This window comes from Tamandua tetradactyla, chromosome 17 (genome assembly GCF_023851605.1).
Source record: "Tamandua tetradactyla isolate mTamTet1 chromosome 17, mTamTet1.pri, whole genome shotgun sequence".
NCBI lineage: Eukaryota > Metazoa > Chordata > Mammalia > Pilosa > Myrmecophagidae > Tamandua > Tamandua tetradactyla.
In genome coordinates, this window is record NC_135343.1 from 576,387 (window position 1) to 601,713 (window position 25,327).

General features: G+C 40.6%; 1 protein-coding gene across 1 annotated transcript in view; it reads right to left on the reverse strand.

Annotated features, from left to right (window-relative positions):
- Positions 1 to 5,261: 5,261 nt before the first annotated feature.
- ZC3H6 (zinc finger CCCH-type containing 6) overlaps positions 5,262 to 25,327 on the reverse strand; it is a 136,205-nt gene continuing 116,139 nt past the window's right edge. Inside the window, exons 8-12 of the mRNA XM_077135128.1 lie at positions 13,325 to 13,432; positions 12,636 to 12,889; positions 9,622 to 10,091; positions 8,993 to 9,223; positions 5,262 to 6,634 (exon numbers count right to left, since the gene is read on the reverse strand). Of these exons, the coding sequence (XP_076991243.1) occupies positions 5,262 to 6,634; positions 8,993 to 9,223; positions 9,622 to 10,091; positions 12,636 to 12,889; positions 13,325 to 13,432 (2,436 nt within the window). The remainder of the gene's footprint in view (positions 6,635 to 8,992; positions 9,224 to 9,621; positions 10,092 to 12,635; positions 12,890 to 13,324; positions 13,433 to 25,327) is intronic.

The window sequence follows — 25,327 nt, forward strand, 5'->3', positions numbered from 1 at the left end:
ATATTGTACCTTATTTGACCTCCCCAAACATCTGGAGGGCAAACTCCTGTAAAATAGAGGAGGACTAAACCTCTCAGAGACATTAGTGATAATGGTTTGTTTATTCTACTTCAGAAAACATATAAAATCAGCGGCTATCACTGACAACTAGCTCCGAGCATTTGCTGGTAACGGAGATTTGGGAGCATGGTCAGTTAAGAAAACGCGGCCTCCCTTCACTTAACTCCCGGACCACAAATGGATCAGAGCCCTGACAAACAGCGCCAGCCGATGCAGGCCCCCCTGGGACCACCCTCACCGGGGCAGGGACCTGGGCGGGGCACCGAGCAGGGCGTGGCGCTTCAGGGCTGAGTTTTCTAAAATGCTGGAATGTGCTATGCATTCATCCACTTTCCCTGATCAACTCTAAGCTTAAACAACAAGAGACTCCATAGCTATGAAATACGATCCCAAAACTTCACAATCTCATCTGAAGACCAGGTTGCTTCACGCCCACTGTGCGCCCCAAAGGGCAGGGCCAGCTCAGGCCTGGCCCAGGCCTGAACTCCAGCCAGCAAAAAGGGGATTTCAAACGCTGTTTGCAATCACCGGGTTAGGTTTATAGTCAAAATTTTGGTTGCTATATGGAGGAGAATAGGAAAGGGAAACTTGGATAAATACATATTTTCAATAAAAACAGAGGACCCTGGTGTGCAGTTGTTTTCTGGTTACAGAAAGAGCCCCCACGGCTCTCTCGGGATACCTTCCTGAGCTACTCAGGTGTCCCTCACGGCGTGTGGCAGTCATCCTGGCGGCGGGGCCCCCGCCTTGTGAGCGCGCACTGTGGAGCGCTGAGCTCGGAAGAGACACTGCATGACCCATCCTCGCGGCACACAGGGAGAGCAAGAGGGGCGTGCTCCCAGCACCGCACACATTCCGGCACGAGCATTGAAAGGCTCTGCCACGCCTGCCCCAGCAGAGCCCACACCTGCTCACACCTGCCCACACCTGCCCACATGCAATGAACAAAGGGCTCGCGGCGGGACTGGGTGAGGCTGGTGGCTGCGAAGCTAAGGACACACTTGGGTTCTGCCTCCAAAAGCATACAACGCAGCTTACAATGTGCTTTTCAATTAATTAAAAATTAGAGGTGACGCGCTACGTGGACGTGACCCTGAGGTCCTTTCTTAGGGCTGTGTCCTGTCAGGGAAGGCAGGTACCTGCCCTGGGCCGCCCCAGATGCTGCTGTTGGATGGCAGCTCGGGCCCCACACCCCCCGTGGCGCGGCACGCAGTCACATGGTGCCACCCGGGGGGCGCAGGTTTACATGCTCACGGCCCCCTTGGCCACATTCTGTCGAAGCTTCGATTTCCTAAATTAAGCCTTATTTGTACTAACAGGAGTTTATTAATGGCTTTATGTTTACTGGGCTTATTGTGAACGTAATACAAAGTGCTGCCAACCCCCTTCTGAAAGGGACTAAAGCCGTTGGCGCTGGACGCACAGGAGGCTGTCATGGCGGCTGGCAGGGCTGGGGAGCCGCCCCTGGGTCGCAGGCCCCTGCGCAGCCTCAGTGCCCGAGGGGGCTCAGGGCAAACACCTCCCCAGAAGATGCTGGGACATGCAATAGGATTTTGACAGCACATGCTGGTGCCTAGGAACTTCCACACTTCTAACGGTAAATGTCTCCTTGCCTTAGCCAGGGCAGACGATACCTTTATTTAGCAAGTGGTGACTCAGGAAGGCCTGGAGAACTCCCCAGTAGGCGCAGGGCACCGCCTGCTCTGGACGCCGGGCCTCCTTGCTCCCGGCTGGACGTGGGCACACAGGGAGCACTTGTGACCCGCCACCAATATCCAGTCTGTAGGAGATGGTGAAAGAGGTCAGGGCAGGCCAGGTCTGGAACGGACCTTCCAAGCCCATGCAGCTCTAAAGAAGGAAAGTCCTGTTCTTTCTGACAGAAAACATTTTAGCAATTGCTATCTTGATGGGTTTGTATTCTCTGAAACAACTTGTCAGGCAACTGTTTCTTCAGTGCACATCATCTGAATCTTTATAAAATCGGTGAAGCACACAAACTACTGTTATTTTGGAATTTGTACAACCTAACGGACCCCAATGGGAGTGCAGTGATTACGTTCATGACAGCTATAAGCAGTTTTATATTTACAAATATTTTACAATAATTCATTAACTCCTTACATCAAACCTGTGAGCAGTCAAAATTATCCCCATTTCATAGACAAAGAACAGACATTTAGATAAGCTGCCTATAAATCAATAAAGAACAAGAATATAGAATCCTTGTCCTGAAACTTCCAGGTCTCACATGTTCTCTCTCCCCTGCTATTCTTGTAATTAATTCAGCAAGTGGCTCAGATGAAAGCTCATCCAGGATTTCTTTACTCATGAACTCTTCTTCCACTCTCTAAGAAAAGTAGGACTAGTAAGGAAATCTGCGGTTTAAAATCTCACGGCCAGTTAAAGGATAAACAGAAAACTTGGCCAAGCCCCTGTCACGGCAGCCCCAGGTGGCCGGGTGCACGGCCGGGCGCAGAACACCCACACAGAAACGGACCCAATGGCAGAGACAGGTTTCAAAATCACCCCAACATTGGATTCATTTTCTAGGTTCAGAATGAGGTCCTACCTGGGAAAGCTACACAGATGGGAATTTGGGGCAAAAACGAAGCTAGATGTGGGAATGGAGTCGCCCAATCTAAATTACGATTGTCTGGGAATCGCAGATCAACACCGGAGTCTCCCACTTTATCCAACATCCAGGTGAATAGGGGTAAAACTCCTTCCATGAACCAGAATAAACTGTTAAATTACAACTACACTGGTGAGTCCAATTCAGACTCTCTTAAGACACACGTTATTTCTGTTGTCTCTAAATGTGCGACTTGTAAAAACAGAGATGTCACTTACTTTTCTGTGTACTGGTGTAAGCCAGATTACATGGGCTTTCCAGACACCAGCTCACCTTAGACAGAAGCTTATTCATTGGGAAAATGGCTACTTATTACATTTTGGTGAGAAAACAGGATAAAAGAAGAACAGTTTAAATGATCTATGCTGACAGGATGTGACAGAATACCCCCTGAGCTAAGTTATCTCAATAAAATAGGTATTTATCATAAGTAGCAACCATTATTTTAAACATAAATAATTTTCTTATAAAATATATTCTTAAATTTTAAAGTAAGCCCAAACTTTCCTGTAAAATAACCTCTAGGACTATAGCTGACCTAAAAACAGGGACTCAAGAGTACTAAGCAAATGAACATTACGTAATTTGAACCGACTTGTAAACCTCATTTTTTAATTAATCTTTTAAAATCTCCTTTGGTAGCAAAAGGTTTTGTTTAGAGTTTGGATTCCATTCATATCATTAATAAACCGAATTATCTTTTTTGTTTGATATTTAAAATATGGACAGCATTCTATAAGTAATTATAAAATTTAAGAGTGAATTAAAGCTTTGCTAAAAATTCAATCTAATTATTAAAATTCAGAAATGTTACGGAATATAAAGCATATGTGGTGTAAATATATAAATGGGTCTATTTTTTCTGTCAGTTTTATCCATTTTATTGGCTTTTCTATTAACAATAGAAAATTCATTCTCTTTGTAAATAGAAAACTTATAAAATAAAATGTTTGGGCAGTAAATCAGAAAATACTTTCCAGTGGCTTAAAAACTCATCTTTTTTAAACCCCCCAAAATGCCATCCATGGCTATTTTGGGGAACAGTGTGACCAAAGTATAAGCGGTAATTGATATTCCCTTGGACAGCTGTCCTTCTGCTTATAGCACAAGCTGTTCTGTGTTCTTGCTCTCTTAACCGCACCTCCACTCTAGCCTGGACTCAGAGCAAAACCAAGGAACACACAGAGAACAATGAATAGAGAGGACATGCATTATTTAAACCATATGCTCTTTGAGTGTTAGGGGCCTAGAGAACTAGTTTCCTATATATTAAAAGAAATCACTTATCAAGTGTAGCTGTTTCCACTGAAGGACCGACTGGACTAAATGTAAAATCCGTAGAGGAAAAGTATAATAATATGCTTTTATAATAATATGCTCCTTTTTCGAGTTGCTTATTGCAGCTGTTACTGGCAAACACTGCCCTGTGCCTGAAGTTCAAGATGTGTCAGTGTAATATTTAGCTTCTGTTATAAACAATCAATAAGGTCGCCATTATTTATATGCTGCTACAAATATGGAAGAATTAATACAAGTAATTTTTCATAAAAATACAATTTCTAATCAGTTTAGGGATTTAAAAACTATGAGGACGTTAAATACTTAAAACACCAGTTTTTCCCCTCCAGTGCAGAATGCCAGTGAGGCGGGTCTGAGAGAGATTCTTTACTAGTCACTGCGTTCAGCTGACTATGCCTGTGGTCTCAGTTTTCTTGCTATTTAAGTAAAAATAGGAACCTGCACATTTAGAACATTAGCAACGTAATCATCACTACAGACACACTGGATCTTTTAAAATTTTGTTAAAAATTGCCAGAGTCATCATGAATACAATTATTGCAGCTACGTCATTTGAGAAAGTAGTATAAATTATGCTAAAGACGTTGAAATACACTGACATCACAATGTAACAGCAGTAACTCATAACTATTTTATGTGAAAAATTGAATAAAAATTTTATGTTAGAGGACTTGAGAGTTTTTAATTTTAGGAAAACATTCTATTTATGTACCTCCATCAATAAAATACTTTGAAAAGATGCGACATTCAAATGATTCACTTACACAAAGAATACGAAAAAAAGTGATGCCCTCCACATGAAATGCTCTCTGCCAATTGTGCCTGAAAATGTTTTTGTCCCTTTGCTTGACATTCTGGTTGGCAGTTATCGTATCACATCAAGCAGAAGCAACCTGTCGGAACGCTGTTCTAAAGGTGATGCGCAGGGTCCCGCCTGACACACACCGCCCAGCCGCGTGGCGGTGGTCACGGCTCCCCTGGACACTGACCATGAGAGACGACTGGCATCTAGGTGGACTCGGGCAGAAGTGTGGAGCTCATGATGGTTTATTTACAAAAGTACTCTTAGGGCTGCTAACGTGCTATACAGGTTTCTATGGCAATGACTATGGTCTCAAAGTTATAAAAATATCATATAAAATGCCACAGGCTTTACAGGCTATACTTTCATGTGGTTCTGACACTAGCAGCTGAGAAGTGTTTATAATTTAAAAATAAATAGCCTACAGAGGTCAGAGGTAACCAGGGACAGCGGAGGGTGCGCGCGGCGCTAACAGAAGGGCGAGGCGGTGGGGTCGAAAGTCTTGAACACCTCCCGCAGCGGGGTGCCGTCGGGCTCCGGGCCGGGACCCTCGCCCGGGGGGGGGCTGCCCTGGCCCGACGGGGGCCGCGCCCAGCCCGCCAGCGCCGGGGCCCTGCCCGCGCCCCCCAGCGCGCCTGCCTGCGGCCCGGGCGCCCCCTCCGTGCGCCCGCCGTCCGGGGACGTCTGCCGCGGGGCGGCCCCCGGGGAAGGCGCGCGCGGGCCGCTGCCCCTCACGGCGCCCTTCCTCCGGGCCTCCGCGCTCTCTCCGGAGGAAGAGGCTGCTGGCTCGGATGGGTCACCCCAGCCACCACCGCCGAGTCCGGAACGCGGGGCTCCCGGGGCAGGGCCAGCCGGAGACGACAGTGTGGGGGCGCAGGGGGGCGGAGCCCCGGAACCAGAGCTGCTGGGAGGGGCCCCCGCGGGGTGCGCGGGGCCGCGGAGGGGCGTGGCCGCCCTGGCGGCGCCCTCGGGCGCGTGCCGGTCCACCGGGGCCACCGGGGGGGCCTCGGAACTGAGCAGTCTGTGGAGCCGGGGGTCAAAGTGTTTCTGCAGCCGGGGGTCGCCCAGCCTGCTCCCCGCGCCCGCTGAGTCCGCGGGCTGCTCCGGCGCGCCGTCTCGGGCCTTGGCGGCCGGGGTCAGGTCCGCAGGCGCCGCGTTTCCAGGGAGACCGCCTTTCGTGCTCCACGACCTGCCGAGCCTCTGGTCAGCGATTAGGGGGGGCAGAGGTAAGTTAATCGAAGACACAGGGTCAGGTTTCGGTAGAGGTACTGGAAGCAAGTCTTCTGGAGCCCACACAACGTGCTTTGCAAAGTGAGGTCTGGCCAGGGTGACGTCCATTTTAATGTGGCTGCACTGGCTCAGCTGTGACCTCGGGTCCTGGAGCACCACGCCAGGTGCCGCGTCCAGAGGTATCGGGAAGGCTTTTCCTCTCAGCTCTCTCCCTGCGTCGTCCTCATCGTCATCTCCTCTCTTGCGTTTGGCATTCGTGCCAGCGTTTGAATGGTGCAAATCAAACTTTGCTCCACCGACGGGAAAGCCGCCATGGCCACCTCCGCTGCCCCTTAATTTCCTAGGATCCCACGTGAGCCTGTGCCCCAGTGGGCCACACTCAGGAGGCTTTCCCGTGCCCGGCCGGGGCACAGTCCGAAGTCGAGGGTCGACCACTTGGTTTACTTTGCTTTTCTCTGTAGCAAGCCTTGGATCGGTAGGAGTGCTGCTTTCTGTGGAAGGCTGTAGCTGATTTCTTAATGTTTCTGTTTGTTTTTGTAATGTTTTCAGTATTGACCTGACACTGCTTCCTTCCTCCTCTTCACTGCTGGAATACCAGTTAACAGTGTCATCTAAAGGCAGACAAGAACTCACTGTAAACATGAAAGCATTCATATTTGCCCCTAGTTAAGATTAAAAAAACACAGACTATACTAAAAAAACACACATACTAAATAAATGTAGTTGAACTTCAAATTAATTCATAGTAGGAATTCCAGAATTTTTTTTGCATGAGCAGGCACCAGAGGCACCAGGAATCAAACCAGGGTCTCCATCATGGCAGACAAGAGCTCTGCCTGCTGAGCCACGGTGGCCTGTCCAAAACTGCAGAGTTTTAATACTGGAGCAAGATAAGGTATAGCACCACACTGATCAGCTCAGTGAGTATGCTGCACAAAGGAAGAGGTCCGGCCCTGGAACAGGCCTACCATTCTCCTCCTGGGAGAAAAGTCAGGACCTTTCATCCACACTGGCCACAGGGAACTCAGAAGAATGTGTGGTGTTTATGGTGGGTTGGGGTGAAGGAGAAGTACTCTTGGAAAGGAACCCTAAAATATTCTGGATCTCTTTAATTCAGAAATCCTTAAGCTTCATCACTCTGGATTTATCAGGTTAACAAGAAAAAGACAGTAAAAAAAAAAAATCTCTGGAAAGAAAACAAAACACTAATAATGGTGGTTAAGGGAGCAATGGAAACTGGGTAAATGAGGGACAGAGCAGAGACTTTCCATTTACATTTTCTTATACTTCTAGGTGTTTGGTCTATGTGAACCTATCAGTTACTCAAACATGAAATTTAAAAAGTAACAATTAAACTAATGTCCTGAAATTTATCTGCTTTACCCAATGAGAACGCGCTGGGCCTTTCTAAAGTCTGTTTAACCCTAGTGTGTAAGATACGAGTTTAAGAGTTGAGCTGTCAGAAGTCCGCTGCAGTAGGCGGAAGGGACTGAGGACTGGATCACTAGACTACTCTAGTGATTCTAAGTTGTATCTCATCTCACTGCTCACGAATTCGTCTCCTTTCACTTTGGTGACAGGTGCTTAGTTTGAACAGGGCAGAGTTTAAAAAATAAGCACTGGTATTCAGGATGGGTTTGTAGTTTAATAGAGAGTATCATAATGGTAAGGAGTTTTACTCAGATCTCAATATCTAAAAAAAACCCTACTTCTAGACACCAGATTTTTCTCTTTTTCTCTTTCCTTTTATCTCCAGGAAGCTGAAAGCTGAACTTATGCTTCACCTTTTGCCTTTCACCGTCATTTAACAGGCAAAGTAATTTCACTCCTCATGATATTTGACACTTCTATCCTTATTTTCTTTCTACTTTCATATCAATTTGTTTTATAAGCAGTAAAATATTTTTGGATATAGTAATAGAAGAAGGGTGGAACAGTGGTGACAGACCAATGGAAATCAGATAGTAGAAAGAAAATAGAGTTAGCAACTTTTTATCAAAGGAGATGAAAGTCATAAAGGTATTAACATTTATAAAAGTAAACACAAAAAACCTAGCTGTATAATATTATTTCTGTATACAGAGCAAACTACCCTCAAAGAACATCAACTATATAATAGTATATAAATTTCTATATCATGTATACAAATTTTAATTTTTTAAAACTCTGAAGACTTCACAGATTACCATAAAATGGTTGTTTTTTTTAAAATTATTCTTTAGCACTTAAAGGAATAAATTTAAAACATATAGGGAATTCACTTAGGAATCCCTCTTTCTCCTGTGATGCTAGATACATAAAGAATTAATGTTACCTTCCTTTAATATGTAACAGATGATGCTTAAATAATAGTTTGTGGCTACCTAGTCCTATCTAGCTTTATCTAGTTATTCATAAACTTCATGTCTAAGAGTGGCCAAACATATCAATTTTGTAATTCATAAAAAGAAAATGCTTAACTGAATTAATAAACTGTTGTACATTTATCAATATAAAAAATACCAAGATAAACTTACTTTCTCCATATAATGTTTTTATATTAAAAATATTTCTTAATGATAATAGAGCAGAACCTCAAGTCTATAGCCTATGTTCACAGAAACTCCTTTAGTAATCGAATCATTTTTAACTTGGGCAAGAACTCTACACTGAAAGGTGTCCTGTTCTTGTTCTATCTCTTTTCTTCCTTCAAAGCCAACAGAGCAGCAGCAGCTTTCATAGCTGGCCCAGACCTCACGCTGGGCTTCAGGTCTCTTCACTGCTTCAGGTCAAGTCTTTGGCAATTAGTTATTAGTGCATTATGTAAACAGAAGCCACAACCAGGCCCACGTGGAAAGGGGCTGGGAGGCACACCGGGAACAGAACGTATAGTTCAGGGAAACTCATTTACCTGATTTTAACCTATTTAAGATCATTTTGGGATCTGAGTGATCCAAATAGATAAAATGCTAGCATAAGACCTGACAAACCTTCTTCTTTGCTTGGTGCTCTTTGAAGCTGGGTGCTGCTTGATTCTTCATCATCTTGGTATTTCTGGGTAAGTCTCACAAAAAGTGCCCTCTGCACTGCAGGGAGGAGAGCTGGTGCAGGCCGAGGGCAGGGCCCTGTCACGCTGCTGCCATCAGACCCAGTCCCAGGGTTACACGAGTCATAAGAGGGGGGAGGCTGATGCTGGACAGATTCACTGTGCCACATCCCACCTGCACAACCATGGAGAGAGAAGACAGATTAGCACAGGACTGCTTCAGACAGTACTACCTGAGTTATAAGAAACTGATGGTCCAACAATAATCATATTTGATTATGAAGCTAATATTATATTTCTAAATATTTTAAAAACTTACCTAAAGTACTGTTTCAAAAATTTGGTTCAATTTAAAACATATTTTACAGTTTCAATTTCATCATATTTTGCTTAGTTTTATTTAAAACATACATTCCTACCATGCTTTTCTTTAATGAAAAATAGGACTTGATAATTGTTTTTTTTTTTTTTTTTTTGTATGGGTAGGCACCAGCAATCGAACCCAGGTCTCCAGCATGGCTTGATACTTTTTTTTTAAAATAAGAAATGAGTTTTTTCCAAAGGTAAGCGTACCGCCGGAGTTAGTGGGTGGCTGAAAGTTCTGTAGGGCATGGAGTGAGTAGTAGCTGTCGTGAAGCTCAGCGGGGCTCTGCCAGGGCTCGTGGCTGCTGGGGGGCAGCTCCCCGGGGCCGTGCAGGTGAGGGGGGCCCAGCCCACAGCGACCCTCCCTAGATGCGTTGACTATGTGTCCTTGCAGGGCCGGGCAGAGGTAGGAGCCATTCGGGTGAAGAGGCGCCAGAGGTGTGCCCGACTGAGCAGGTGCTGCGGCTGGACCGGGAGGGCCCATGCCTCCAGAGGGGCCTGGGGTCAGCGGTGGGCTGGAAGGCCCCGGGGAGTCTGCGTGCCCCACGGGGCTGAGTCCCTGGGACGCGTGAGGTCCAGGACCTGGGCTTGACCCAGAGCTGTAGACAGGCGGAGGGTGTGGGCCGCTCCCCTGGAACTGGGGTCCTGGGGGCGAGGCACTGTCATAAAATGCTGGTGGCCTGTTCAAAGGAGAGAGATGAAAAAGAATGTTACATTTCTGAATAGACATTAGTTAACGATGTCTTTCTATTTCAGAATAGAATACTATGTTTTTAAAAAGCAATTTGTGGGTGGGCCACAGTGACTCAGTGGCAAGAGTTCTCGCCTGCCATGCCAGAGACCCGGGTTTGATTCCCAGGGCCTGCCCATGCAAAAAATAAAAATAAAAAAGCAATTCGTATTTAACTGATAATCCTGGAGAGGCTGGTCCCTCTGGGTTTCAGGATTTATCTGATTTAGGGACCTTCCGGGAAGATAAACCTAGTGCATGAAACCTTTATAGAGCCTCAGTTCCAGTCCCAGGTGCTCTTACGAGTCAACAGGAGTAGTGTGGACAGCTCTTCTCAACATGAAAAAGTCAGAGCAGGCATTGCCCAGAGACCACTACATCCTGGGAGAAGGATTAAAGGAAAGGAGGGGGTAAAACAGAAATGAATGAGTATTACTTAACTGTATTAATATTCTTTCTAGCCTCCAGTGTTCAAGAGCAGCTAGAAGGAAAAATCCAAGATGGTGGAATGGTAGCCCATGACAAACTCCGGGATCTATTCTGTAACTACTTGAAGTGTGCTTTGAAAAGTATTGCTTTTTTCTCTCTTTGCTTTATATGCATGTTATATTTTACAGTACACAAGTTAGAAAACAGCAATTTGTTCCATCTCAGCTATAGGAGAAAAGACCACACAATGCACCTGGCCTTCGTTGTAGCCCATGGTTTTAACTGCTGCTTACCATCACCTGTTCTAAAACTTATTATAGATTTTTTTTTAATATGGAAAAGTATAAAGATAAAATAAGAATCATGTCTACTTCTACCACCCAGAGATACACTTTTAAAATTGATTTTCTTTTAGTCCTTTACCCATGCATACCCAGACTTTTTTTTTTAATGAAATTTCTAATTGGTTATTACTGTTAAACAAAAAGGTTTTTAGTTATTGAAAATACTAAATATATTATTCCTCCCTTCCTTATTTATTTATTTTTATTTAAGAAAATAAACATGCTTAGAACCACCAACTATGGTTATCTTAGTTAGCTTAACCACAGGCATATTTAAATAACGTATCCACATAATCACTGTAAAGCCTGTGCTTGTGCTGTAAGTTTCATAAACCAATTTAAAATTAAGGCAACAAGGAAAAAATCTACATATTCAGATAGCAAATTTCTTAAATTCTAAGTATTAAACACTAACTTAGATATGCTTTGATCAGCTGTCAAAACTGTGAATGTTCTCAAAATATCAAGAAGAAAGTTCTTACAAATATCTGCTTTGCTATACTAATCACCTATGTTACAAGTATTTCTCTGATTTCAGGAAAATATGAAGATACAAATATTTTTACAATTAACATATGGAAATCTTAGCCACCTAAAATGGATATCTTAGTTAGCTTATCCATAGGCAAATTAAAAAGAAAAAATCTAAGTAATCATCATAAAGCCTGTTTGTACAATATGTTTCATAAACCAATTTAAAATTAAAGCAAGGAAGTAAAAAAATCTATAAATCCAGTATCAGAGGCTAACTCAATTCTTACGTCTAATGATTTTGTTAGTAGATTTCTGTGGGTTTACTGAGGGAAAAATTCCCAAATAATGAGCCTGCCTATCCATTTCTAATCATTATACCTCTTATTTTCCTCTTATTGCATTGACCAGTTTCTGATATGTAATATTAGTAAAACAGAGGACACACTTGTCTTCTTCCTGCCTTTAACAGAAACACTTTCAGTGGTTCACATTCACTGTGATGTTTGCTGTCAATTTCTTTTTCCTCATTTGCGGAGGCCACACCACTTCCTTGAGTCTTCAGGGTTAAAAGAATAACCCACGATGGGACTTTGGGCCCAGCTGCATCGGTCCTAGCGGACGGACAACAGAGCTGGAATGGTGGCGTCAGAAATGCAGATGTGGGTCCTGCTTATTCAGGAGCCTTCCTCGAACCGCTAAGGAAATACTTCTCTGAAAGGAAGTATATGTGGTGACACGTTACCCACTTGCAAGAAGTGATCAACTATACACAGTCTCTCAGCCAGGCAGAAGGAACACCAATTCCATGCAGCTGGCAGTGCCCTTCAGGGCTGCTGTGCAGAGAGGATTCTCGGTCACGGGTGGCAGGCAGCAGGGGTGGGACACAGAGGAGGGGGCAGTAGTCTGTGGGCTGCAGACAGCCACTTGCTCTAACTGCAGTTGCATGACCATGAAATGCAAGCTGGTCCTATTTTTTATGTGTCTCCCTACATGTATGTATTTCTAGATCTATGCATACACACAGAGGGAGGCACATATGTGAGATTCATTCATAGAGAATTTTGTTCAAGATCTTTGTTTTTTTTTTTTTTGGAGGGTGTGCATAGGCTGGGCTCAAATCCTGGTCTCCCGCATGGCAGGTGACAGTTCTACTACTCAGCTCCTCCTGCACCCCTACAAGCAAGTTTCTTAATAAGAATTTTTAGGGACAGAAAATTGCTGCCACTTTTGGAAAAAATTTAACTTACTTCTTCCCAATCTTGTGTGCTAAATCCACAGTAGGTTTTACAACTATTTCAAAAAGAGATGGAATTTTCTTGAAATCATCAGAGACATCTGCCTGAAAATCATCCTCAGGATCAGAAAAGGGAAAGGGCTCTGATGGGGTGGGCAGAAGTCCAACTCCTGGAGGTGGTTTGGGAAGAGGAGTTATACCACGCTTCTTAAGTTCTTCTAATTCTCTCTCATCTTCATTTGTGGGCTCTTCATCAGTATTTAAAACCTGAAAATAATTAACAAAGATTACTTTTCAAAACAAGCACTTCTCCTCACATTTAAATCTTTTAAGACTTCAGTAAACTAGTTGTTAATAGAAAAACGATAACACAAAAGTGACTACGGATAGCTAACTCTTCATTTTTGATAAAGAAAGCAATATTCAAAGAGGATATGGCCCAAAGGAAGGTAGCATTTTAAATGGTAAAACAGGGATAAGAACAAAAGATTCCTAATTCCTATTCCAATATTTCTACTTTTCCAACACACTATATTAATAGGATAAAACATAAAATAACAAATCCTTGGTTTCCCAGCAGAGTTTTATAAAATATGATATATAAAATATTTATTATGCACTAATGTCTAAAAGTCAGCTATTCAAGTCATAAAATCTGTAAAGAGAGCTAACAAATAACCAAGGTATAAAAATTTTACTCACTTTGTCCAAAAGTTTCTTTGTTTCTTTAGTCAGAAGATCATGGGAAAATTTACAGTTGTCTCCTTGGTAACATTTCGCTCCAGTATGATAGAACTTACATGGAAATTCATGTAAATAAAAATATTAAGGAACAGACCAAATAAAATCAAACTATATCTTTGAATGAAAAAAAGCTGTGCTGAATCAGTAAAGATTGTATTATTATATGTTATATCAAATTTTCTATTATATATTAAATACAATTATTTTTGTATTTTATTAAGAATAAATATTTTAACTATGCAGCAAAACATTCCACAAGTTTTAAAGATCTATTTTACTTTATTAAAATGAGAAAACTTTTAAAAGGGAAAATATTTATAATGGTTATAGCAAGTACTATAGTATTTTCATTATGCAAACCTTATTACTTTTCACAATGAAATAAAATATTATATGGAACAAATAAACTTTGTGGCAAGAGCTTACTGATAGCTATGAAAAAAATAAAAGGGTTTGATATATAACGTTGAAGTCAAATACCCAAAAAATGAAAACTATAGACCAAGTTTAAGATTTAAATTTTTAGAGACAAACTTCTGAAGAAAATATTAACTTTAGGAATTTAGTGAAAGAGATACCATTTCAAGGTGGTGTTTTTTTTTTTTTTAGGGGAATTCTTGGGTAAATTTATTACTGTAATCATATCGATAAGGTCAGGGAGAAAAATCATACGATCATCTTAGCAGATGCAAAAGGCAACCAATAAAATTCAAAATCCTTTTTTTAATTAAAAAACAACCCTTCGTAAGATACAAGAGCGCACCGCTTTGACTTGATCTAAGAAAGAAATCAATCTTAAGGTTACAGTCACCTGTGGCTCGTCCCGGGTTTCAGCACAAAAAACAATTACGGTCACATCTGCTAGAGCAAAAGGGACATTATCATTAAAATATGTAGTAGGTTAGCCACAAACCATATTATTTAAAATAATTCTGGAAATGTAGCCAATTCAATTAAAATTAAATAAAAGGTATAAATATTATGAGTGAAATAAAATTATCAGTATTTGCAGATGTCATGACTGCTTAAAAAAACAACATAACAATAAACTAAAGTAGGCCAATAAGGTGTCTGGTTCCAAAAAATATATCACAATGTGAAAATGTTTTAATTATTTTTCTTGAATGAGATAAACTTCTCATAAAATTCATCAAAGGGAGAAAATGTATATGATAGCTTGCTGCAAGTCTCCCTGGCAGCGTGGGAGATGACACCCAGGGAGGATTCCAGCCCTGGCACTGGGATCAGCAATGCCATCCTGACCAAAAGGGGGAAAAGAAGTGTAACAAGTAAGGTGTCAGTGGAGAGAGTTCAAGTAGAGTCGAGAGGCTGCTCTGGAGGTCACTCTTACACAAGCTTCAATTAGAAATTGCTACCTACCGTAACTTGCCAAACGCCAAGCAAAACCATTCCTGCCAATCCTAAAGAACACCGAGAGCATTAAATGAGTCTATAAAGGTTCCATGTACTAGGGTAACTTTCCAGAAACCTACAACCCCCAGATGGGTCCCTGGTCCACCTAAGTCCTGAAACCTAGAGGGCCCATCCTCTCCCGAACATTAGACAGTTCCATTTCCCTACCCATTATTATCAACAGCTCCTTCCAACATGAAAAAGTTAGAATGGCCATAGCCAAAATATCCCTAAAGAGTGGGAGAAAGATCAAAAGTGATGGTGGAGTTATACAGAGAAGGTCGGGTTTAACAAATGAATATGATTGCTGAATCATTATATTGTTATTTCTTTTAGTCTCCAGTATCTTAGAGCAGCTAGAAGTAAAAACCTAAAATGGTGGTACTGTAACCTATACCAAACTCTGAAATATGTTCTACAACTAATTGTGATGCTGTGCTTCAAAATTTATTGCTTTTTAGTATATATGTTATTTTCCACAAAAAAAGAAAAAAAATTTCTTCTAGCTTCTAGTGTTTTGGAGCAGCTAGAAGGAAAAATCTGAAATAGTAGTATAATAGTATGGTAACCCATAACAAACTCTGAGATCTGTTCTGTAACTACTTGTTGAAGTGTACATTGAAAATCACTGCTTTTTCTTTCTTTTCTTTGTATATATGTATTATTTAACAATAAAAATGCAAAAAAGTAAAGTACCCTGTTGAAAAAGAAAGAAGTATTTGCCCTAATAAATAACAAACATACTGTTACAGAGGAGAAAAGCAAATGGATAATGGTAGTGTAAAAGCAGAATGCACATATAGGAAAATTTAGGATCTGGTAAAGGTGCCATTTTAAATCTGAATAAGGCAATGAGGTAACCACTTGGAAAAAACAAGTCCTTCCTGCATATGACACATTAAAATCAAATCCATATGAATTAAAGATATAAATGTTAACTCCACAGTTACTACAGATAGATCACACCTAGGTAAAGACTGCTGTGCGCACACAGACACACATGTGCGTCCACGCCCACGCACAGGCCTTCGCACAGAGACAAGACCTATGCCGCATTGTTAGTGTGGTTACCCCAGGAAGATAATATCACTTAGGGTTTTTTTTTTAGTTAGTTTGCAAATTTTCTACCATGTGGCCAAAAGATAGAATGAAAAAATGAAGTCCCTCCTGACGGACACCCAGAGAACACCCCACCCACCACAGGCACACACTCTTCTCCGGGACAGACCACGTATTAGGTCAAAACACCAAGTCTCAATAAATTTAAAAATATTGAAATCACACAATGTATATTATATTCTCCAACAACAATAGAATGACACTAATAATAAATATGTGAAAATTAAATACCATACTTTTAAACAACCAGTGCATTAAAGAGGAAACCAACAGTGAAATCTGCCATATCTTGAGGTGAATGAAAACACAATATACAGTGCTGAGAGTGAAATTATAGCTCTAAATGCTTACATAAAAAACAAGAAAGACTTCAAATCAGAGACTTAACCTCAAAACAGGAATATCTATAAAAAGAAAAGCAAACTAAACCCAAAGTGAGTAGAAGGAAGGAAACAACAAAGGTTAGAGCAGAGATAAATGAAACACAAAGCAAAAAAACAACAGACTCAACAAAACAAGCTGGTTCTTTGAAATGAATAAATAAATAAAATTGACAAACCGTCAGCTAGGCTGACAAAGAAAAAAAAGAGAGGATACAAAGCAAAAATCAGAAACGAAATGGGAGACATTACTACCAACCGCACTGAAATAAAAAGGACTAAAAGAGGACACTGTGAACAACTGTATGCCAATAAATTAGATCACCTAGAAGAAATGGACACATTCATAGAAACATACAAACTACCTACACTGATTCAAGAAGACATAGATGATCTCAGCAGACCAATTATTAGTAAAGGGAATTAATTCATTATAAAAATCTCCCAATAAAGAAAAGCCCAGAACCAGATGGCTTCACAGGGGAATTCTGCCAAATATTTCAAGAAGCCCTAACTCCAATTCTACTCAAACTCTTCCAAAAAGTGAAGAGGAGGGAACACTCCCTACTTCATTCTATGAGGCCAATATTACCCTCATACTAAAGCCAGAGAAAGATACCACAAGAAAACTAGGGACCAATATCTCTTATTAATATAGGTGAAAAAATCCTCAGATAAATACTGGCAAACCTAATCCAACAGCATATTAAAAGAATTATACACCATGATTAAGTGGGATTCATCCCTGGTGTGCATAATGGTTCAAAATAAGAAAATCCATTAATGTAACACACCACATTAACACAATGAAGGGAAAAAAAACCCCATGATCATCTCAATTGATGCAGAAAAGACATTTGACAAAATCCAGCATGTTTTTGATGAAAAACACACAGATCACCAGGAATAGTTGGAAACTTCCTCAGCATGATACAAGGGCATATACAAAAAGCCCACAGCTAACATCATACTCAATTGGGAAAGAAGGAAACTTTTCTTCTAAGATCAGGAACATGGCAAGGATGCCCACTGTCACCACTGTTTTTCAACCTTGTCCCAGAAGTTCAGGCCAGAGTGTTTAGGGAAGAAAAAGAAATAAAAGGCATCAACATGGGAAAGGAAAAGGTAAAACTTTCCCTATTTGCAGATGATCCTATATACAGAAAACCCTGAAAAATCCACAACAAATATCCTACAGCTAATAAATGAATTCAGCAAAGTGGTAGGGTACAAAATCAGCACCCCCAAATCAGCAGTGTTTGTCTATTCAAGCAATGAACAACTGGAAAAAAGAAATCAAGAAAAAAAATTCCATTCAGAAAAGCAACAAAAATAATCAAGTATCTATGACTAAATCTAACCAAGGTTGTAAAGAGCTTGTACACAGAAAACTACAGAACACTTCTAAAAGAAATAAAAGAAGACCTAAATAAACAGAAGGACATCCTATGTTCAGGGGTTGGAAGACTAAACATCATTAAGATGGCAATCTTAACCAAAGCAATTTATACATCTATGCAATCCAATCAAAATCCCAACAACCTTCTTTGCAGAAATGGAAAAGTCAATCATCAAATTTATATGGAAGAGTAAAAGGCCCTGAACAGTTAAAGCTATCTTTAAAAAGGAGAAAATAGTTGGAGGATTCACTAAATTTTATTACTAAGCACAAGGAACAAAACAGCATGATACTGGCACAAGGACAGACATAAAAACCAGTGGAATAGAAATAAGAGCTCTGAAATCAACTTTTAACATTAATGGCCAAATTATTTTTAAAATTATTTGTATTGAGAAACATCTACACACAAACAGTCCAACCACATTTTACAATAAGTGACTCACAATATCATCACATAGTTGTGTAGTCTTCACCATGATCATTTTTAGAACATTTGCATCACTCCAGAAAAAGAAATACAAAGAAAAAAACAACTCATACATCCCTGTGTTAGTTAGATTCAGTTGTCAACTTGGCCAGGTGAGCATACCTAGTCTTGTTGCTGCGGACATGAGCCAACGGTACATGAACCTCATCTGTTGCCAATTACATCTGCAGTCAGCCAGGAGGTGTGTCTGCTGCAATGAGAGACGTTTGACTTAATTGACTGGTGCTTAAATGAGAGATTGCAACGTAGCGCTGCTCGCAGCTCGGCATTCCTCATCTCGGCACTAGCAGCTCAGCCCAGGCCTTTGGAGATGCAGAAAGAAGTCACCCTGGGGAAAGTTGTTGGAACCCAGGGGCCTGGAGAGAATACCAGCAGAGACCATCCTGTGCCTTCCACGTAAGAAAGAACCTCAGTGGAAAGTTAGCTGCCTTTCCTCTGAAGAACCAACAAAATAAATCCCCTTTTATTAAAAGCCAATCCGAATGTGTTGCATTCCGGCAGCTAGCAAACTAGAACAATCCCCTACTCCTTAATCCTCCCTCTCATTGACCCTCATTATCAAGCTACCCAATTTTTATCATTTATCTCCTCCTATTATTTATTTATTTTTATCTTTTTTAAAAAAAATTCCTCTCGTCATATCCTGGGTGAAAGGGGCATCAGACACAAGGTTTTTTTTTTTTTTTTTTTTTTTTTTATTAACGGAAAGAAAAAAAAGAAATTAACACAACATTTAGAAATCATACCGTTCTACATATGCACTCAGTAATTCTTAACATCATCACATAGATGCATGATCATCGTTTCTTAGTACATTTGCATCGGTTTAGAGGAACTAGCAACACAACAGAAAAAGATATAAAATGTTAATATAAAGAAAAGAAATAAAAGTAGTAATAATAGTAAAAAACAACAACAACAAACAAACAAACAAGCAAACAAAAACAAAAAAAAACCCTATAGCTCAGATGCAGCTTCATTCAGTGTTTTAACATGATTACTTTACAATTAGGTATTATTGTGCTGTCCATTTTTGAGTTTTTGTATCTAGTCCTGTTGCACAGTCTGTATCCCTTCAGCTTCAATTACCCATTGTCTTACCCTGTTTCTAACTCCTGCTGAACTCTGTTACCAATGACATATTTCAAGTTTATTCTCAAATGTCCGTTCACATCAGTGGGACCATACAGTATTTGTCCTTTAGTTTTTGGCTGGATTCACTCAGCATAATATTCTCTAGGTCCATCCATGTTATTACATGGTTCATAAGTTTATCTTGTCTTAAAGCTGCATAATACTCCATCGTATGTATATACCACAGTTTGTTTAGCCATTCTTCTGTTGATGGACATTTTGGCTGTTTCCATCTCTTTGCAATTGTAAATAACGCTTCTATAAACATTGGTGTGCAAATGTCCGTTTGTGTCTTTGCCCTTAAGTCCTTTGAGTAGATACCTAGCAATGGTATTGCTGGGTCATATGGCAATTCTATATTCAGCTTTTTGAGGAACCGCCAAACTGCCTTCCACAGTGGTTGCACCATTTGACATTCCCACCAACAGTGGATAAGTGTGCCTCTTTCTCCACATCCTCTCCAGCACTTGTCATTTTCTGTTTTGTTGATAATGGCCATTCTGGTGGGTGTGAGATGATATCTCATCGTGGTTTTGATTTGCATTTCTCTAATGGCCAGGGACATTGAGCATCTCTTCATGTGCCTCTTGGCCATCCGTATTTCTTCTTCTGGTAGGTGTCTGTTCAAGTCTTTTTCCCATTTTGTAATTGGGTTGGCTGTCTTTTTGTTGTTGAGTTGAACAATCTCTTTATAAATTCTGGATACTAGACCTTTATCTGATATGTCGTTTCCAAGACACAAGGTTTTTATAATCATACAGTCACACTGTAAAAGCTGTATAGATAAACAGTCATCTTTAAGAATCAAAGCTACTGGAACACAGTTCAACAGGTTCAGGTACTTTCCTCCAGCCACTCCAATACACCATAAACTAAAAAGGGATATCTATATCATGCGTAAGATTAACCTCCAGGATAACCTCCTGACTCTGTATGAAATCTCTCAGCCACTGAGACTTTATTTTGTCTTTTTTCTCTTCCCCCTTTTGGTCAAGAAGGCTTTTTCATTCCCAGGAGTCAGGCTCCATGTTGCCGGGAAGATTTATACCCCTGGGAGTCATGTCCCACGTGGGAGGGTAGGTCTGTGAGTTCACCTATCAACTTAGAGAGAGGCCACATCTGAGCAACAAGAGAGTCTCTGGGGGTCACTCAGGCATAATTATCAGTAGGCTTTGTTTCTTTTTTGCAGGAATAAGCTTCATAGGGGTGAACTCCAAGATTGAGGGCTCAGCCTATTGAATTGTTTGTCTCCACTGCTTGTGAATATACCAGGAATTACTCAGATGGGGAAGTTGAATATTTCCTCCTTTCTCCCCAGTCCCCCAAGAGGATTTGCAAATACATTTTTATTCTCTGCCCAAATTACTCCAGAATATATCGGGGTATCACACTACCCTGGACAAACCAACAAGATCTCAAGCCCTATTCAAGATTCCATGTAATTATGATGTTCAAGTACACTGACCATACAAGTTAAATTAGATAAGGTGCTACCCAAAATACAAATTTTGCATCAAATAAACATTTCTCCCTTTGGGCCTGCATAGAGGTTGAAGTATGAAAATAGTGACTAAATGATTTTTGACAAGGGAGCAAACACCAATCAATTTGGAAAGAATAGTCTCCTCCACAAATGGTGCTGGGAACACTGGATCTCCATTTGTTAAAAAAAAAAAAGGTCCCTAACTTACACCATACACAATAATCCATTCAAAAGTGAGTCAAAGACCAAAATATAAGAGAACTATCAAACTCCTACAAGAAAACATGGGGGCACATCTTCAGGACCTTGTGTCAGGCAATAGCTTCTTAGACTTTACATCCAAAAGCACAAAAGAAAAAATAGACAAATGGGATGTCATCATAATTAAAACTTCTCTTCAAAGGACTTATCTGATAAAGGTTAATACTCAGAATATTTAAAGAAATCCTGCCACTTAAAAATAAAAAGAAAAATCACCCAATTAAAAAACAGGCATAAAACTTAAATAGACATCTCTCCAAAGAAGAACCACAAATAGCCAGAAAGCACATGAAAACTTCATCAAAACCACAATGAGATACCATTTCATGCCCATTAGAATGGCTGTTATTAAAGAAATGGAAAATACCAAGTGTTGGAACAGATGCAGAGAAGTAGGAAAGCTCATTCATTCCTGGTGGCAGTGTAAAATGCTAAGCCACTACTCAGAATATATCCAAAATATTTGAAAGCAGGAACTTATTTGAAAGCAGGGACTCAGATGTTTGCGCATAGCAACTTTATTCACATTTACCAAAATGCTTATTTGGTGTCTATCAACTGATGAATGGATAAATAAAATGTGGTTTATACATACAACGGAGTATTATTCAGCTGTAAAAAGGAATGAAGTCCTGATACATGTGATAATGTGGGTGAAACCTGAAGACATCACGAGTGAAATAAGCCAGACACAAAAGTACAAATATTGTATGATCTCATAGATATGAAACAATTAGAATAAGCAAACTCATAGAGCCAGAATTTAGAACAGAGGTTACTAGAGGACATGATGGGGATAGGGAATGGGAAGTTAAGGCTTACAATGTGCAGGTTCCTGTTTGGACAGACAGAAATGCTTTGGTAATGGATGGTGGTGAAGGCAACACAACACTGTGAATGCAATTCACAGTACTGAAATAAATATGTGAATGTGGTTATAAGGGGAACTGTTGGATTGTATATATGGTAATAGGAAAAAATGTAAAAGAGCCCATGGAACTACACTACATGTGTAGTGAACCCTAAGTTAAACCATGGACTTTAATTAATAGTACAAGTATAAAAATGTGCTACCATCAGTTGTAACAAATGTTCCATGCCAATACAAGGTGTTGGTGTGGTGTATGGGAATCTTGTATTTTATATATGATTTTTCTGTAAACCCTCAACTTCTCTTAATAAAGAAAAAAAAAAACTTCCTCATGCTGATCACATAGGTTCAACAATTTTCACCATCTGACCAAATGTGTGATATCTATTACCACTCCTATACTCCCTGCAGGACTGTCCCTCCAAACAAGGAAGTATTTAAAAGTGTATTCAAAATATATTTCATATGTAAATATCTCATATCCATTTCCAACAGACAAGTAATATATATTTTTTACAGTCACAACCCAATTATCAACTTCACAAAATTAATGCAAGGGACTTCTAGGAAGATAATGGAATAGAATTGCTTGGGTTCAGTCCTGCTCTATGGAACAATGAGAGAAGGGACAGAAAAATGACCAGTTCTGCAGTTCCAGGGTATGAGTGACCAGAGAAGGTCTCGTAGATTATATAGGCGAGTCCTGAAAAAGTGGAGAAACTGAAATGGAGAGAACAGGGTGAGTGAGCTCGGCGTGACTGACTAGGGGCAAATGGCAGCAAGCAGGGAAGGATGGGTCTGATGGCGCAGACTGCCCCTCAACTCCAGCCCACCCCCACAGCTGCTCTGGGATATGTTCCCATGCAGCGTCACAGCTGGGAGCTTCCGTGAGGAACCCAGAAGCCTGCCCAGCCACCTGCAATGACCCAGCCCGGTGCCACGAATAACATCCCCGCCCTGCACTGGAACCCATGGCCATGCCGTGCACCGAGACCAGGTGCCAGGCATCTCTGGGCTGGTTGTGGGCAGATGCAGCTGAAATACCCAGCCCCACAGCCCAAGGTCATCCCAAGGAGAAGCCTGAGGGCCCGCAGACCCACAGGGTCCATAAGTGGGGTCTCCGCTGAGGTGCCATTTCTTTCCCTCCAGTCCTGGGGTTGGTGGCTCTCAGCATACATGGGGATCAGCAGCCCTGGCTGGAATTCCACGGGGGCTCCATCTTGCTCAGCCACCACAGTCAGGGAGAAGCTCAAGAGTGCCGTCTGCTGGGAAGCCTCAAGCAGAGCTGCAGCCCCACTGTGAGGTCTGGGCCTTGCTTTGGTGAGGAATCACTAATAAACCAAGTGCAAAAGGGGACCTTCGATGTAAACCTAAGCAAACACAAAACCTTAGACAGGTGAAGGAAACTAACTTGCAAAACAACCTTATAAGGATAATCAAATGCCCCAAACACATCAAAAAATCACAACACATGTAAAAACTCAGCAGAAATGGCCCAACCAAATGAACAAAATAAAACAACAGAGGTGACATGAAATTTGGAATAACTATTCAAGGATGTTCGTAAGGACATAAAGGATATCAAGAAGAGACTGGAAGAGCATAAAGAAGAATTTAAAAGAAAAAATAGAAAAATAGCAGATCTCACAAAGATGAAAGCTATTGCAGATGAAATTAAAAACAGACTAGAGACACACAAGAGGTGGAAGAAAGAATTAAGTGAGCTAGAGGACAGGATAATTGAACTTGAGCGCACAAAAGAACAAGTGACAGAAAAGATGGAACAAATGGAACAAGATTTCAGGGAAATATTGACAATACAAAGAGCACAAATATAAGACTCATTGGTGTCCTAGAAGGAGAAGAGAAGTATAAAGATCTAGGAGGCTGAGAAGAGATAATGGGGGAAAACTTCCCAACTATCATAAAAGACAGAAATATGGAAATCAAAGAAACCAAATGAACCCCAAATAGAATAAATTCAAACAGGTATGCTCCAAGGCACATACTAAACAGATTGTCAAATGTTGAAGAGAAGCAGAAAGTCCTGAAGGCAGCAAAAATAAAGCAATTCATTACATACAAGGACAAGCACATACACAACTGAGTTTGGACTACTCAACAGGAACAATGGAGGTGAGAAGGCAATGATATGATATATTTATGATTCCGAACGAGAAAGATTTCAGCCAAGAATTCTTTATCTGGCCAAGTTGTCCTTCAAAATCAAGAGAGAGATTAAAAATCTTCTGAGACAAACAAAGGCTAAGAAAATTTGTCAACAAGAGACCTGCCTTACAAGAAATACACTAAAAGGAATTTCTATTAGCTGAAAAAAAGAGACAGGAGAGGAAGGTCTGAAGGAGGGCACAGAATTGAAGAGCATCAGTAAGGGTAGCTTAAAGGATAAAAAGAGAGAGAGGGAAAAGATATATAGATCTGACAAATAAAAACTAAAGGATAAGATGGTAGATTTAAGAACTGCGTTTAGAGTGATAACTTTGAATGTTAATGGACTAAACTCACCAATTAAAAATACAGATTTGTAGAAAGTATTACAACACATGATCCATCTATATGCTGCTTACAAAAGACTCATCTTAGAGTCAGGGACACAAACAGACTGAAGGTAAAAGGATGGAAAAAATGTTTCATGCCTTCAAAAGAAAGGAGTAGAAGCTATATTATTATGAGACAAATAGATTTTAAATGTAAGGATGTCATAAGAGATAAGGAAGGACACTACATATTAAAAATGGGACAATTCACCAAGAAAAAATAGCAATCATAAATGTTTAAGCTCCCTATCAAGGAGCTCCAAAGTACATGAGACAAACATTGGCAAAACTGAAGGGAGCAACAGATGTTTCAACAGTAACAGTGAGAGACTTCAATACATCACTTCCCACTATACACAGAGCAACCTGTCAGAGGATCAACAAGGAAACAGAGATCTTAAACAATGTGATAAATGAATCAGACCTAGTAGACATATATAGATCATTACACCTCAAAACACCAGGATATATATTCTTCTCTAGTGCTGATGGAACATTCTCCAAGATAGATCATATGCTGGGACAGAAAACAGGTCTTTGTAAACTTAGTAAGATTGAATTTACTCAAAGCAGTTTCTCTGCATTCCAGAAGGCAGCTGGAAATTAATAATCACCAAAGAACCAGAAGCTTCACAAATATAGGGAGAGTAAACAACACACTCTTAAATAATCAGTTGGTCAAAGAATAAATTGCTAGAGAAATTGGTAAATATCTGGAGACAAAGGAAAATGAGAATATAATGTATCAGAACTTATGGGACATGGCAAAACAGTGCTGAGAGGGAAATTTATTGCCCTAAATGCCTATAGTTAAAAAAAGAAGTGGGGTGCAAGAGTAGTTCAGTGGTAGAAT